General features: G+C 38.3%; 1 protein-coding gene across 3 annotated transcripts in view; it reads left to right on the forward strand.

Moving 5' to 3' along the window:
• RUNX2 (RUNX family transcription factor 2) overlaps positions 1-15,888 on the forward strand; it is a 223,234-nt gene that overhangs the window by 179,412 nt on the left and 27,934 nt on the right. For 2 of the 3 annotated variants that reach the window (XM_001142127.6, XM_001142454.6), the window contains exon 7: positions 4,963-5,124. In XM_001142127.6, the coding sequence (XP_001142127.3) occupies positions 4,963-5,124 (162 nt within the window). Of the gene's footprint in view, positions 1-4,962; positions 5,125-6,166; positions 6,371-15,888 lie in introns of those variants that run through there. The other variant, XM_024357232.3, reaches the window with a different exon arrangement.

Consider the following 15,888-nt stretch of genomic DNA (forward strand, 5'->3'; position numbering starts at 1 on the left):
TTTCTTGTTTGTCGTTAATTAGTAGGTTTGTCTTAGAGCTAGGCCTTGTATCTTTCCTATTAGTAACTTTAGGATTGACTGATGATGCCTGAAAAACATCTATCACCTGTTCTGACTCATCCAATTTGAGAGTAAATCTCAGAAGTCTCAGGTTTCTTCAGGAAGTTGAGTTCAGAAATTGTTTATGAGATCAGGTTAAGGTGACTTTCCTCTACTATAAGCACTAATAATTGTCCATAAAAAGCAAATATGTTGTAATCATGTATTTATGACAGGATTATATTTTCTTGGTGATTGCGCATTTGGGAAGTGAAGATATTTTACAGCCATTTTTTCCCCCACTAAAAGATTGAAGAGGTTAAAGTGTACAGTATTTGAAAATACACTTACAAAATTAGGATTTCTCTGGGAAGAAACCAAAACTTAAGAAAGAACATGATTAAGGTTAAGCCATTGTAAACGGATATCAACGTGACTAACATGGACATATATGCTCCAAATTGTGAACTACACAGTACAGGAAGCTCTCCTAAAAATTGTACTCTGCCAGAAAAAGAGGTCAAGGGCTAGAAACAAATATAAAATGAAGGTTCAGTAAGGTAGAGTCTTTAACTGTGGGAAACATTTATCAGGTTCTTTCCATATGCTAAACTCTATATTATATTATCTCATTTAATCATCAGACAACTTTATGAAGGAGATATTCTTATTTACTCCCATTTTATAGATGAGGAAACTTTAATCTTAGATACGTAATTTGTCCAATCACACAGTCTGGAAATGGTGGAGCTAGGATTGGTAATCACTCATTCACAAGGTATTAGAGAAGGCATGGGGGTGTTTGGAGACCATGGCTTTTGCTTAAAAGGTTGCTATCCTCTTTAAAATTGTTTTTTATGCTAGATCTAGTGAACCCCATAACCCCATATGGCAGTTCTTATATTTCTTTTTTTCTTTTTTTTTTGAGATGCAGTTTTGCTCTTGTTGCCCGGGCTGGAGTGCAATGGCGTGATCTCGGCTCACCGCAACCTCCGCCTCTTGGGTTCAAGAGATTCTCCTGCCTCAGCCTCCTGAGTAGCTGGGATTACAGGCATGTGCCACCACGCCCAGCTAATTTTGTGTTTTTAGTAGAGACAGGCTTTCTCCATGTTGGTCAGGCTGGTCTTGAGCTCCCAGCCTCAGGTGATCTGCCTGCCTTGGCCTTCCAAAGTGGTGGGATTACAGGTGTGAGCCACTGCTCCCGGCCTATTTTATTTTTCTTTAGTAACTCTTTCTTTAAGTCATTCTCACAGATTCTTAGGACAGTGACCTTGAAAGAGACTGGCTTGACTCTAGCCTATCCTCTGAGAGACAAAAAGACAAAGATAGATCTTCTGACTTGTTTAGGGATCTTGAGAACTTATTTTTCCTAATCTTGGATATTTGGAAAGGCCTCCACTAAAAGCAAAACTATCCTTTAATAGACTTTTCTAGTATATATTCTGGCAGTCAGGATGTAAAACCTAAAACCTCACGATATAAACCTCTTTGGTAGCTTAAAGAGAAATTAGAGAATTACTAATTATGACTTAATTTTAATATTTTATTATTCACTCAAGCCACCCTGAAAGGTTCATTCAATAGTTGTTTATTGAGTACTATGTGCAAGGCATTATACTTAGTTATGCTGAATCTGATCTTGGAAGTCTTTAAGAATAACAACATGAGACAAACCCAGCTACCCTGGATAGCACAGAGTCATATTTTAATATTTATTTTTAATAATGACGATTTTCCATTTACCATATATTATTTAATCTTCAGTCTGAGGATTCAACTCTTTGAGATAGTATTATCATCTCCATTTTGCAGATGAGGAAATTAAAGCTCAGTGACATTGAGAAACACAGCCCAGGTCACAAGGCTCAGGCAGGGCCTTCACCATGTGAGCTCCTAAAGAGAGTCAAAATAGTTTTTCTGTAGTACTTTATAGTTATCAAAATGCTTTTACTTGCATTATCTCATTTTCCAAAAATGAGAGTAGTTATTATTGTATTCATTATATAGATAGCTCTTGTATTTATTATATACTTAATATGTGCTAAGAGTGCCAGGTACCATATTAGATATGGCCTAGTTCATGTAATCCTCACAAAAACCCTAGTAAGTATCGTTATTCCCATTTTATAGATGAGCCACCAAGGCCTAAAAGTTTAAGTGATTTGCTCAGCACAGCAGGGAGGTTTAACTGAAGCCTAGGCTTGTCTGCACAGCCAGGATGCGTGACCACTTTACTATATTCACTTTTCTGTGTTATGCTGCCTCATTTTCCAGATGAGGAAACTGAGATTCAGAGTTAGCTAACCCAGATGAGGTCATACAGCTTATCAATAGCAGAGCTGGCACGCCAACTCAGATCCTCTCACTAGAAAGCCCACTTGTTTCCCACTGTACTGAGCCGCCTTTCTGCACAAGGAGAACTGTATCTTACATCCAGGTTGAGTACCCTAATTCCTTTTCGTCATTTTTTACATTTCTTTGTATTTGTTCTCGTTTTTAGGCAGGGGGCCCTAGACGGATGACTTGTTGCAGGAGAGGAATGGTATAGGTTAAACTGCTTGCTCAGGAAGTCATCTGGGGAAGTTAGATGAGAACTCAAATCCAAATTTGAGTCCTGTGTACCCAACTTATTTAGCTATGTGGTTCTCAACCTCTTTGTCTTTCGAAAATGTTGCTTGAGAGAAGGACTTGCACTTGCGAGACTGCTTTCCTGTGCTGTAAGGAATGAATCTTTTTCCATCTGAAGATCATTTACCGTTTCTCTGAATACTGAATTACATTAATGGTGTAAGGCAAGGAAGTATGTCAATATCAGATATATAACAAGGACCAGTCACTCAGATTTGAAATGTTGCCAATCTCTACAATCTCAGCCTTGAGAATTTTAAGGCACAGAAGCCCATTACTTTAATGATCAATTATCCTTTAGATTTCTGAAGGAAAAGTTTGTTAACCACTTATAGTACTACTTTTTTATTCAAATTGCAAACTCAGGTAAATGTTCTTTAAAATTGAATTGGATGACATTTTTCTGTATATGTCAATGTCAGTAAACATCAGATAAATATCCAGGTGTGTTTAATTATTTTGACTCAAGGAAGTATGTCCTATTTAAACAATCTTTAAATAAATTGTTTCTGAATTGAACAAATAAACAAGAAATAGCTGAACTAAACTGCTGTGACTGTATAGAAAAACTGAGAGGTTTTAACGGAGGAATCATCTAAAAATCCACATCTTAATATACTCATTTTTACTTTTAGAGATAAACCTGAATTAACTGTTCAAGTATATTAATAGTTTTTATTTTCAAAGAATAATAGGTGATGTGTGGGGATAATTTGAAACCTATTCCAAGTGTATTAACTCCAGTTCAGATATGTTTGAAACATGGAACTAACCCTATGTCACCCAGAGTTTTTTTTTAAATATATATATGTATATAAAATAATTAATGCCTATTAAGTCTATTTTGTGCTAGTTTTCTCTTAATCGTTTTCTCATGTAATTTTCATATCCTTATGATTCAAGTATTATTGCTGCCCCTCCTTCCTCACCTTTTACAGATGAGGAAACTGAGGCTCAGAGTGACTGAGTAATTAAGCCAAGGTTACACAGAAAGTAGAAGTCTCAGAACTTGGACCTAATTCTGAACATTCTGAAGTCCATGCATATTCTAAGATACCAAGCTATCTTGTGAACAGCCTGGTCTATTAGAATTTTAGAAATTAACATAATTTAAAAATTAGCATAAAAACGTGTTAAGAGAAATTTGGTTATGATTTTGTTTGATTAGCCCTCAAGTAAGAGCAAAAGAGTTTGAAATACATACTTTTTTTGCTTTGGAAACATACAGCACATTTACCTTTTTTTCTGTATGTAAGCAGAAGGTCTTTTAATAAATCTATGTGGCCTTGAGTTTGTACCTCCAAGAAACTTCTAGAGATACATCAAAAAATATTGTTAATGTTCAGCAATTAACCCTAAACAGCTGACTGCCCATTAGTTTTAATATTACAATGACTGTAGGTAACACTAGGCCAAATTCCAGACATGTGACTTCTTCTAAACAGATTCCAGTAGGATTAAAAACATTTCCCCGTTCTCCTGTTTTGGGGCATTTTCTTACTGTCAGAAACTATGGTGCTTAACATTGAAACTGGCTGGTGATGAAGCTTCTCAGTTCTTAATGGTAGTTGACTTTGAAATTAAATTTTTGTCTTTTTCTTCCGGGTTATTTTCTGTTTTAGCTTTAGCATGAGAGTAACGTAACTGGCTTCCCTCCTTCCTGTTCATCTTACGTGCTGCCCCTCCATTCTCATTCCTGCCCTTATTCCCTTCACCCCATGCTAGAAAGGGCCATTCCATTGACCTGCCTGAAAAGAAAGTGCCCTGAGATGAAATCATGGAATCATGCACTTTAAAACCAAAAAGCATGTCTGAAAGATAGTAAGTAGCTGGATATGCAGCAGCGAAAGGCACAGTCTACATAGTCTTTAACCAAGTTAATTGTTCAGAAAATATTCTAACTTAGAAAAAGTTATCCATGTTCACTGGAGGAATTTTAGAGATACAGAAAATAAATATAATTCCACTTTGTAAAGATAACCAAAGCAGATTGTTTTCTAAATGACTATTAGATTTTCGAAATTGAAATATTTGGAAGAGAGAGACAAATAGTCTTTATGCATCATCCATTTTGTTGCTTTCATTGAAACTCAAAGTCTAGAACGCTTTGTGCTATTTAAGGCGTGAAAGGATGGGGTTATAAGAGAGAAATAGCCATTCCTTATATATTATATATATATAAGCCATTTTTTTCTCTCCCTGTTTTTCTGCTTTTTCCTTTCTGAGTTTTGGGTTGCATGTTTCTAAGGCTGCAATGGTTGCTATACTAAAGATTTTTCTTTTTCTTTTTCCCAGACCCCAGGCAGGCACAGTCTTCCCCGCCGTGGTCCTATGACCAGTCTTACCCTTCCTACCTGAGCCAGATGACGTCCCCGTCCATCCACTCTACCACCCCGCTGTCTTCCACACGGGGCACTGGGCTTCCTGCCATCACCGATGTGCCTAGGCGCATTTCAGGTAAAGACCGTGCTTTAACTAAAAATCCATCCCTGCACAGGGGTCGGGGGGAGTGGGATGGGCTGAGCCTGTCTCATCCATGCTCACAGTGACTCTCTATTAGAGGCATGTGGGCAAGGGAATGACAACTGGCAAATTAAATCTTCTGAATTATGGGGTTATCAAACACTGGAACATTTTAAGTCAAGAGACTGAAAATCCACTAGAGATGGCATACTTTTAACATGGTATTTAATGCCGCCCAGTTAGTGTCCTGCTGAATTGTATCCCATTTGGTGGGCACTGTCTCATAACTAGGCCCTTTTCCTGAGGGTATTATGCCAGGATTTCCTCTGCTTGTGTTCCTTTCTTTTCCTAACATCTGCCTATAAACCAGATTGATGGCACAGCCCTCCATTCCTAAAGGCTTATAAGTCCCAGGAGTCCAAGCTAGTCAGTTCCAAGAGAGAGCACCTGCAAACTTAGGATCTTTGTCAGAAACTAGTCATTTGAAGTGCTGTGAGGCCTGGAAGAATCTTAAAAGACAATGCGTGGCCTCTGAGTGGCTAACTCAAGAAGGAGGCAGACTTTCTGTGAAACATAATGCATGCTGCTGTCACTTGCAGCCTGGCAGCCCAGTGCTCACAATTCCTCTGTTCCAAAGGCACCACAGAAATGTGTGGCCCATGGGGGGAGTGTGTGTGACAAATGACCTGGCTGCCCCTCTATCCTGGAGAATTCATCACAGAGAGCCAGAAAGTGTTCACAAAAACTCCAAACTGACAAATAGAGAAAAGTTAAAGGCCCTTAGCTGACTATATGAGTCCCATGAATAAGAAAAGAAACCTCTTGGTCCACCCTGACATATGAACTGCAAACATTGTCCCCACTCAATGACGTACGTCCACAGAGGCACACACCCCATTGGATCCCACGTTTGCCAGATACTCTTCTCAGCGTTCGGGCCCCTGCACCTGTTTGACTCCTGGCCAGGTTAATGCCTTTCTTTCTTTCTCTTTGTGTTTCTGTCTCTGTTTCTCTCCCTCTCTCATTTTCTGCAAAGCTCGAAGCCGTTACTCACTCCGCTGAGTTGCATCACTGACAAGCTGAAGCTCCACCAGCAGGCTTGCGGGTTTTGATTAGTTCAGACTCCTTTATTTCTTTCAACTTGGGAGGAGGGAAGGCTTTGTTTCTCAAGCAAATAGCAGGAAAGGGCTCTCTGGTCCTAGTGCCTCACATTTTCTGCAGCAGATGGACTCCCATGGGGGTGAGTAGGGAAAGAAGAGGGGTGGAGGGAGAATTGCAAGGTTTTTTGGAAAACCATGTTACCACTTTTCATTATGACTCCTGTTATCATTTTTAAGAATCACATAGTATGTATTGGGGAATTGTATAGAGTATAGAATTTTAGTTATCATTTCCCTTGCCTGGGATCACCGTCGCCTTCAGGCAAACATTAATTAAAGATACGGGAAAGGATGAGTAAGGCACAGTGGGGATAACGAAGGCTGATGCGGGATTAAAAGCATAATGCTGATGGTGTTGAGTTAGTTCTGGTTATTCCTTCTGCATTTCATACTGAGAGCCTGTTTTGTTTTACATAGGCCCGAAAGGACACTTTGACAGAATAGACTTATGCAAACTTGCTTCTGTTTGGGGTCCCCTGGGGCTTCCATCTGCCTAACCCACTGTGGCTGAAGCAGATTTTGCTGTTTTTTTCTCTAGCAGTACCTACAGGAAAAAAACCTCAGGGAGTGATGGTAGCATTAGAGACACTTATCTACAGCAGTTTCCTACTGAGGTATATTCCTGTGAGTTCACCAGGAAAGCCATTGAAAATAACATTGGAAAAATGCTGCATAAATGAGTAGTCGTCATTGTTTATCATGTACATGTGTAACGGAAAACAGCCAGATTATTTCAAGTTACTTTACTGAGGGTTACTTAAAACATTTCCACAAAACAGTACCTTTCCCATTTCACAGACAGGGAGGCAGGAGCAGAAACTGGTTAATTTTCCAGCCATATATCTATCTTAGGCCAAAGGTAGGAGTGAGCCTCTGGTTTAAACTGGTTTATACTGAGTTTAGTCCAGTTTTTTCCTCCAACCCTTAACATTTCTGGAGTTGTTACTGGTAAAGTAACATGGTGCCAGGGTGGGAGGTTCTGTATAAACAGTAAAGAGAACAGAAAATCCCTCTTGTCAGCATGTAGGTAGGGAAACAGGAAGAAACAACTAGACATGGACTGTCAGGGAACTGGAGGAGCCGTGACTCACCTGACCTTGCCCTGGGCTGCGGGGCTGTGCCTGCACACCCAAGCACTGCCTGGTGGACTCAGGGACCATGTCATCGGAGTGTGCACCATTTCTAATTCCCTGGGGACTAGTCCTGGGAGCCTTCTTGGGGGAGCCTGTCTCATAGGTTCCCAGGTACCAAGTTAGACAATTTATATCTTATGATTCCTCTCAACATCTAAACCCAATGTCTAAGTCCATGACCTAGAGGCTCCTACATGTGAGACTTAAGCATGAGGGGTTTTTTAATTTGGGTTTTTTTTTTGTTTGTGTGCTTTAGTAAATAAAGTCCTTTGGATTGAGTCCATTCCTGTGCCTTTGGTCTTCATAATGCTCTGTGCCAAATAATGCTGTTTGCACATAACGCGGACAGCTAAAAATACTAACCTCTATCCCTGTTTACAGGCAGTCCTGTGGTCTCTTTTTGAGATGCTTTCCAGAACAGTTTATGTTTTTGTGTGCATTGATCAATTTTCATCTCCATATCTAAAGGGATACACAAAATATTCTCATATGATTTTGGGTGAGAAAGAATAAAATTCTTCACTTCACAGTAGGATTGGATGTTCGGACCCAGGTTTTTATCCCAGCTCATACATATATCAGGCAACTTCTTACTTCTCTGAAACTTAGTTTTATTATTTGTAAAATAGGCATACAATACTCATCTTCAGGGTTGGTGTGAGGATTAAGTGAGATACTTTATGTAAAGTGTTTAGAACTGGCCTGGCACATGATATGTGCCAAATAGATTGTAGCTGATATTATGAAGCTAAAATTGTTTTGTAAAAATTCTATATCCATATGTAATTTGCAGGTAAGTCTTGTTAAGTGAGTCAAATTAGATTAGATAAAAATCTAAACTTTTAAAGGGGACTTTTCCTTCAGAAAATAGATCACCACAGGGCATATTTAAAACAAAGCCCTTAGATTATCTAAATAAGTTAATACCCACATGGCATTCATAAATCACTTAATGCAGTACCTAGCACATAGAATTCCTCAAATGTTTCCCATTATTATTATTATTCGTAGATTTAAAATAAATATTTACAGAGCAAAAAGCAATTGGGAACCATTCACAAAAAAATCAATAAAGCATTAAGAGAAAATAACGATTCAATTATGTCAGACAATAGAAAGTGCTGAGTTACACTTAAATTAACTAGGCATGCTAATGCTGTGTTCCAAGGGATCATAGGAATAGAAACAACCAGAAAGATCCACCAGAAAGAACTGTTCCTAAAGAAATTCCATTTTCTCCTAAAAGACCATTCCAAAGAAAGACCATGATTTAATCTACCTAAAGACCTTCAGAGAATCCAATATTTCACCTTTCTTTATTAGTATCCTTTCTTCTGAGTAATTTTCAAGCATGGCAACAATTCTAGAAGTTAATAAATGACAGTAATCACAGTGATATTATATTAGATAGTCTTGTAGTTTTCCTCAGACCATTTTTGAAAGCAAGGTATAAACAAAATAAGATAAAATGATAAAGGTATGTTACCTACAATCCTTACTTTACTGCAGAGAAAGATATAATACTAGACGTCTTCAAGTTCAGAGTACAATACAATGATTCAGGAAATATTTCCTTAACATTGGGTAGCCTTAAATATTGTAATGGAACAACAAGAGCACATATAAGTTTGTAATTGAATGAGAAGTTATTGCCATGTAATTGACTAACAGGTGTACGTTATGGTAATGAGTTTGAATCATATTCAGTTGAATTATAAAAGTCAGCACTAGTCTCAGAAACCGGTCTAGTGATGTTATAGTGCAGAAGACACCTCCTTTCCTACCATACTTATTTTGATAAATATGGCCTCATCATATAATAATCTGTATTTAAGTAGCACTCCTATCCCCGGGTGATTTTATACATTATCTCACTTCATCCTACATGTTTCTAAAAGATTATTCAGTACACAGAGGTGGCCAAAGTTATTTCTCATTGATTCTAGTCAAGGGTAAGGTGTGACAAGGCAAGGACCAGCAAGCCTTATATGACCCGAACCACTGCATGTCTTTATAATTGCAATCGTATCACCCATGGCAGTTTTGATCTTCAAAGCACTGGTGAGGCTTGACACAAAGATTATAATTACATTTCTGGAAGTCATTACAAAATACTATGTAAATAAATAATTGCTGACTTTCAAAATGTATTTTATACAATTATCCTACTATGGAAAGAAGCACAACTCTTTATTGAGGCTGATTGTTTGACTTGTGGGTCAGAGTATGAGTCTCCTAGAGAGCTTACACAGGTTTTTTTTTTCACTGCAAATAACTCCCCCACTATCCCACTCATTTGAGTGAAGTAGCTTAGATTAACCTAAGTCTGTACCACTCTTTGGCATAATGAGGTAGAAGGGATTTATACCTTTCTGATGCTTTCTGGAGGTTTCTTAGAGACTTAGGATATGTTAGTTAAAGATGCACAGGTAAGATGCATCTTATTTATAGATGTTGGCTGCCTCAGTTACTCTGAAAGAGGTCACTATAGATTTTTTTTTTTAAGAGACAGGGTCTTGCTCTATTGCTCAGGATGGGATGCAGAGGCGTGATCATAGCTCACTGCAGCCTTGAATTCCTGAGCTTAAACAATTCCCCCATCTCAGCCTCCTGAGTAGCTGGGACTAAAGGCCTGCACCACCTTGCCAAGCCAATATTTTTCATAGGGACAGGATCTCACTATGTTGCCTGGGCTGGTCTCAAACTCCTGGTCTCAAGTAATCCTCTTGCCTTGGCCTCCCAAAGTGCTGGGATTACAGACATGAGCCACCTCTCCCTGCTTGCCACTATAGATTGTATGGAAGATTCTTCTCTGCATTTATGGGGTTTTTGTTTGTTGTTGTTGTTAACATAGGACAGAGTTAATCTTTCTGTAAGGTTATTTTTTTCTTCTGCTTAGGAAAGTAGTCTTGAATCTCTTATTTCAAAATATGTAAATATTAACACTTTTCACTTACTCAACTGCACAGGACTATTGAAGATGTCTCCAGTTTTATGACTTTCAGTGGCTAAACTATAATATTCCAAGGTCAGGAGAATAAGCATTAGTTTAATAATAAAATTATTAAAAATTATTTTATCACTACTACAAAATCTAGAAATTGCCAGTGGAGAAACCCCATTTGAGTACTCAAGGTCTGTCAGGAGGATTCAAACCCAGTAGAGTTTGATGTAGTTCATTTTAAAATGTCCCTTATAACCAAGTCTCTATCAAGTCCGCCGAGTCAAGTTCTTGAAACCAGCAGCTTCGTAATGTGCCAATTATATGTGAACATTTATTTTAGCAGAGCAGCTCTTAACTCACAGGAGGGAGGAATGCCTTAAGAAAGGTTAAAAGGAAAACTTCAGCAATTAATACTAATAAACCAGAAAGTTAAAGCAACCATAATAAAACACTAGAGCATCTACTTTTTACTACAGAACCAGTCCTTTATTAAGAGCCACCTGTTTGGTAGACATACTCTGCCACAGCAGCCACAGGCAAATAATTAAGTTTAATAGGAGTAACTCTTATTTTGAAGAAGTTCTCCGTTTAAAGCCACAGAGTGGGGAAGTTATTAAATTTTATGGACCCTAAACAAAGGCAAGCCCTGTGTCAACAATTGAATGTTCCGTATTCTTCATTATATCGCCACTGATTGGATGGATTACTTTTGCATTCCATAAGTTGAAATTCATCTTGCTTTCCCTAAAAATAGCCTATCTTTTGACATAGCAGATGGTGTTCTAATCTTACCTGGACCTCCATTTACTCTAATTTTTGATTTACTGCTGCTGAGGCCCAAAGAAGTGGTTTTCATTCCTACTAGATCAGTTGGAGATAATAGTTGGTCCAGCTCACAAAGTTAACTAAGCTTGGTTGTATGACTAATTACTGTTATTTGTAGCTACACTGAAATACTAAAGCTCAGAATGAAACCTGTGTACATGGTTTGACTCTGATTTTATACATGGTTTTTCTCAGTTGTTTTTGTGGGGATTTATTTCTGACACATGTACAACCACCCACACATAGGGAAAAGATTTAGTAATGAAAGGAATCATGCTTTTGCAGGGATGGCAAACACATGGTTATATATTTTATTGAGGATTTGCTGAAATCTCCTTTCCATCAAAGAAAACTTGAGTGTATGAACCTCATTTCACCCAAAGTATTAATTTTCTAACGATAGATACAGTGGCTTCTGCAGTGCACTGGGGTCTGAGAAGAGGGGGCGCAGTTTAACTTAGGACACTTGAGTTTTCATTTCATTGTCACTAAAGAGTCTTTGTATCATTCTCAGATACAGTTAATTTATTGTGCCTCAGTGGTCCTATGTTAATGAATTACTAGAAATCGCTGAATCATATATCTCAGAGGCTCTGCAAGGAGTAAGATGCTATCTGTTTAGGGATTTGATGTTCTTAGGACTTTTAGTAAAGTTTGCCTTACCAGATAAATGCTAGTGGAAAAAGGAGGTCGCATAATTATCTTCTAAAGAGTAGAAATGCATGTGACATTATTACTTTCATGTATATGTCTTAAAATTAATACTTTATTCTTTTGAGCGATTTTAAGTTTACAGAAAAATGGAGCAGAATGTATAGTTTCTTATATTCTCCTCCCACCATCTCCCACTTTCTCCTGTTATTTACATCTTGCATTTGTGTGATGTTTGATGTAATTGATGAACCAATATTGATACATTGTTATGAAAAAACGTCCATAGTTTACACAGGGCTCACTCTTTGTGTTGTGCAGTTCTATGGGTTTTATCATAATGCCATGTGTCCACCATTACAGAATCATAAGGAGTAGTTTCATTACCCTAAAAATCCCCTGTACACCACCTGTTCATCTCTCTTTCCCTTCTCTTTTCCTGAGCCCCTGGCAACCACAGATTCTTTTTTTTTAACTGTCTCTATAGTTTTGCCTTTTCCAGTGTTATATAGTTGGAATCATACAATAAGTAAGTAGCTTTTGCAGACTGGCTTCTTTCACTTGGTAATATGCATTTAAGTTCCTCCATGTCTTTTCATGGCTTAGTAATGCATTTCATTCTACCCCGAATTGCATTTCATTCTACCCCGAATTGGAAGGATGCTATTTTATATATATATGTGTGTGTGTGTGTGTGTGTGTGTGTGTGTGTGTGTGTGTATATATATATATTTGAGATGGAGTTCGCTCTTGTTGCCCCTGCTGGAGTGCAATGGCATGATCTCGGCTCATGGCAACCTCTGCCTCCCAGATTCAAGCAATTCTCTTGCCTCACCCTCCCAATTACAGACTGGGATTACAGGCACCCACCACCACATCTGGCTATTTTTTTGTATTTTTAGTAGTGATGGGGTTCCACCATGTTGGCCAGAGTGGTCTCGAACTCCTGACCTCAGGTGATCCACCTGCCTTGGCCTCCCAAAGTGCTGGGATTACAGGTGTGAGCCACTGCACCCGACCGGATGCTATTATATTTTTAAAGTCATCAAAGGTGCTCTACCTGAACCTGAGGATACTATCCTATCTTCCATTTTCCTTTTGTTGCTGACTTTGTCAGTGATCATTCCTATTAGAAAGCATTTCACACATTTCTTCCTGGAGAAGCATGTTTTCTATCATAGCAATTGTCACCAAATGGTTTTCTGTATCTTGGGTGCATTTTTAAATTAAATATTTTTTTCCTAATCTTGCCCATAGATAAATTCCTGAACATCTACTGTTTGGTGGTCATGCATACCAATTCAAATATGGAACATACCAAGTTAAAATAACAATCCAGTTATGTGACTGCTTAGTTGCCTCCCAAAATATTTGACTCTCCTAGGTAAAGGGGGGCCTTTTCTCTTAAAAATGCCTGGCATTCCTTAAGTGTGCTGTGCTATTTCCCACTTCCATGTCAGCCCATTTCTTTGCACTGGGGGGCAGGGCCCTGTTGTTCCCTCTTGGGCATCCCTTTCCCAAACACCACTTTCTTCAAAGTGAATCGCTGTCTCATCTACACCCATTTGTATGTCATTTCTGTACTTTGGACACACCTCTAATGTGTACATATCTTTCTTTTTTTTTGAGACAGAGTCTCACTCTGTTGCCCAGGCTGGAGTGCAGTGGTGTGATCTCGGCTCACTACAGCCTCTGCCTCCCAGGTTCAAAAGATTCTCTTGCCTTACCCTCCCGAGTAGCTGGGATTGCAGGCATGAGCCACCACACCCAGCTAATTTTTGTAGTGTTAGTAGTGACGGATTTCTCTATGTTGGCCAGGCTGATCTCGAACTCCTGACCTCAGTTGATCCACCCGCCTCGGCCTCCCAAAGTGCTGGGATTACAGGTGTGAGGCCTCATGCCCAGCCCATATCGTCCTTTAGCATAAAAATTTAATTGCATGCCATTCTCCTTTTATAAGCTTCTTAAGGACAGTGGCTATGTTTTGCATATTCTTGAATCCTTATAACCTAGCACAGTTTTTGGCACATGGTAGGTGCTTAAGAATGTTTAATGAAACAAGTATTAGTGGGAAAGAAGATTTAAAAAAAAAGAGGAAGATAGATATGTAGGAGAAGAAAAGGAAGAGAAAAGATTTTGTTCACCTGGAACAACAAAGAAAGGGCAAAACAAGAGAAACTTTCATTGCTGATAAGGACAGGAAATAGCGCAGTAAGAGTGTGCATAAGCAGTATATATTTTTATCTCCAAGTCTTTTTGCAATATGTTTCATATTTAGAACACATATCAAGACTGTATCTGTTTCCAGAACTTGCTGCTAACAGTTAGTAACAATGCCAAAACATATTTTAGGTCCAGCTTGAAACCAAATGATCAAATAGAATTTTTGATTTCCACTTTAGAGTCTGACATTAATTATAGCCATCATGTAATAAAGTGTCAAAGCTCTTTTCTGAGAAAATGATAGAAATTATGTTAACTAATCTGTAAACTGAAGCACAGCTATTCCTCTACAACAAAGCAAAAGATAGGGTTTTGACAGTTATCATTTCTCATAGTCTTATCTTTTTCAGGCTGAATTTTTCCTGTATGCCCCACCTCTGCCTGTTTTTTTTAACGCTTTCTGTATAGTATGGTTGCAGGTCATCCTACTGATCTGGTCAGTGGTCTCTGACACAGTTCATTAGTGTCCATCTTAATGCCTCGTACCCAGAACCAAACTATTCCTCTCTTCTCAGGCTCTGGTAGTGCAGGCTTCAGTGGCCTTTGTTCTTTTGGTGACCATATTACACTGTTTTCTCTTATTTGCCACTTCTGTCAATCTGCATTTCTCCAATTATTTACTTTTAGAGCTGTTTTTTTGTAGATCCAAATATGATACTTTACAGTTATCCCTGTTAGGTTTTACCTTATTTAATTCAGGTAATAATTTCTGCCTGTCTAGAACATTTTAGATTTTAATAATGTCATCTAATATATTAGTAGTCCCTGGCATTCCTTCCTGTTTGGAATGCTTTTCTTTCATTCATTTCAGTCATTTCAAGTCAGCTCAACAAATATTTGGCATGTACTTAAAATGTGCTTATGCAGGTGAGAAGTAAAAAAAGAAATAGAAGATATAGTCTCTGCCTTCAAGAAGTTTTCAGTCTCATTTAGGATACAACATAAAGCAAATGTGATGGTTACATTATAGTACTAGCTCATGTAGATGCCAAAAACATGCAAAGAATGCTCAGGATTTTAGGAAAGGAGATCTTTTTTGTTCCTTTGCTCTATTATAATAATTCACATCCGTAAACAACTTAAAGCCATCTGCATTAGGAAATTAAAAAAAAAATCCCATTCAGCTCAGATTATACTTTCACTCCGAATTGCTTCAACAATTACGTTTTCAACTTTTAAAAATTACGTATGTTTGATGTGTGTGGCTTCATGTTTCTTAAGATGTGACAAGGATATGGAGGATCTTGTCTTTTCCCAGCTAGACTGAAAGCTCCCCTAAGTCAGGGGCCTAGTCTTCTAATCCTTTGCTATCTCTCCAGAGCTCCTGCTAGATTGAAGACTCCCATTGGCCCAGGGCCTGGCCTTCTAATCCCTTTCTATCTCTAACTCCTACTCCGATGCTCAGCATGCATAATGTCGTGGGAAGTACTAGCATTCAGTAGAAAAGTCTACCCAGGAATCAGTGCTGCATGCTTCAGGGTTCTTATGCTGTGACTATTATTAGAAATTGGCTAATAGATCTAGAAGTAAGATTCTATAGGAGACTAAGACAATTTCTGTTTACCTTTATTTCATATTTCGTAAATGCATGTATGGTCTCACTATGCAATATGTTACGGAATATGCCAGCAACTCTGATAAAATCAAACAACGTTGTTGCTCTGCTTCAGCATATACATCCCCATATGCATGAATCCACCTACTCATTATGTTGATAATGAATATACATATAAATAGTCTTGACAGGTCTATTATTTGTGATATTAATAAATATTAGCCAAGTTCATACTTTTTTCAGGAAAAATAGGATCACTGACATCCC

The sequence above is a fragment of the Pan troglodytes genome, chromosome 5 (assembly GCF_028858775.2).
Source record: "Pan troglodytes isolate AG18354 chromosome 5, NHGRI_mPanTro3-v2.0_pri, whole genome shotgun sequence".
In the NCBI taxonomy this organism is placed as follows: domain Eukaryota; kingdom Metazoa; phylum Chordata; class Mammalia; order Primates; family Hominidae; genus Pan; species Pan troglodytes.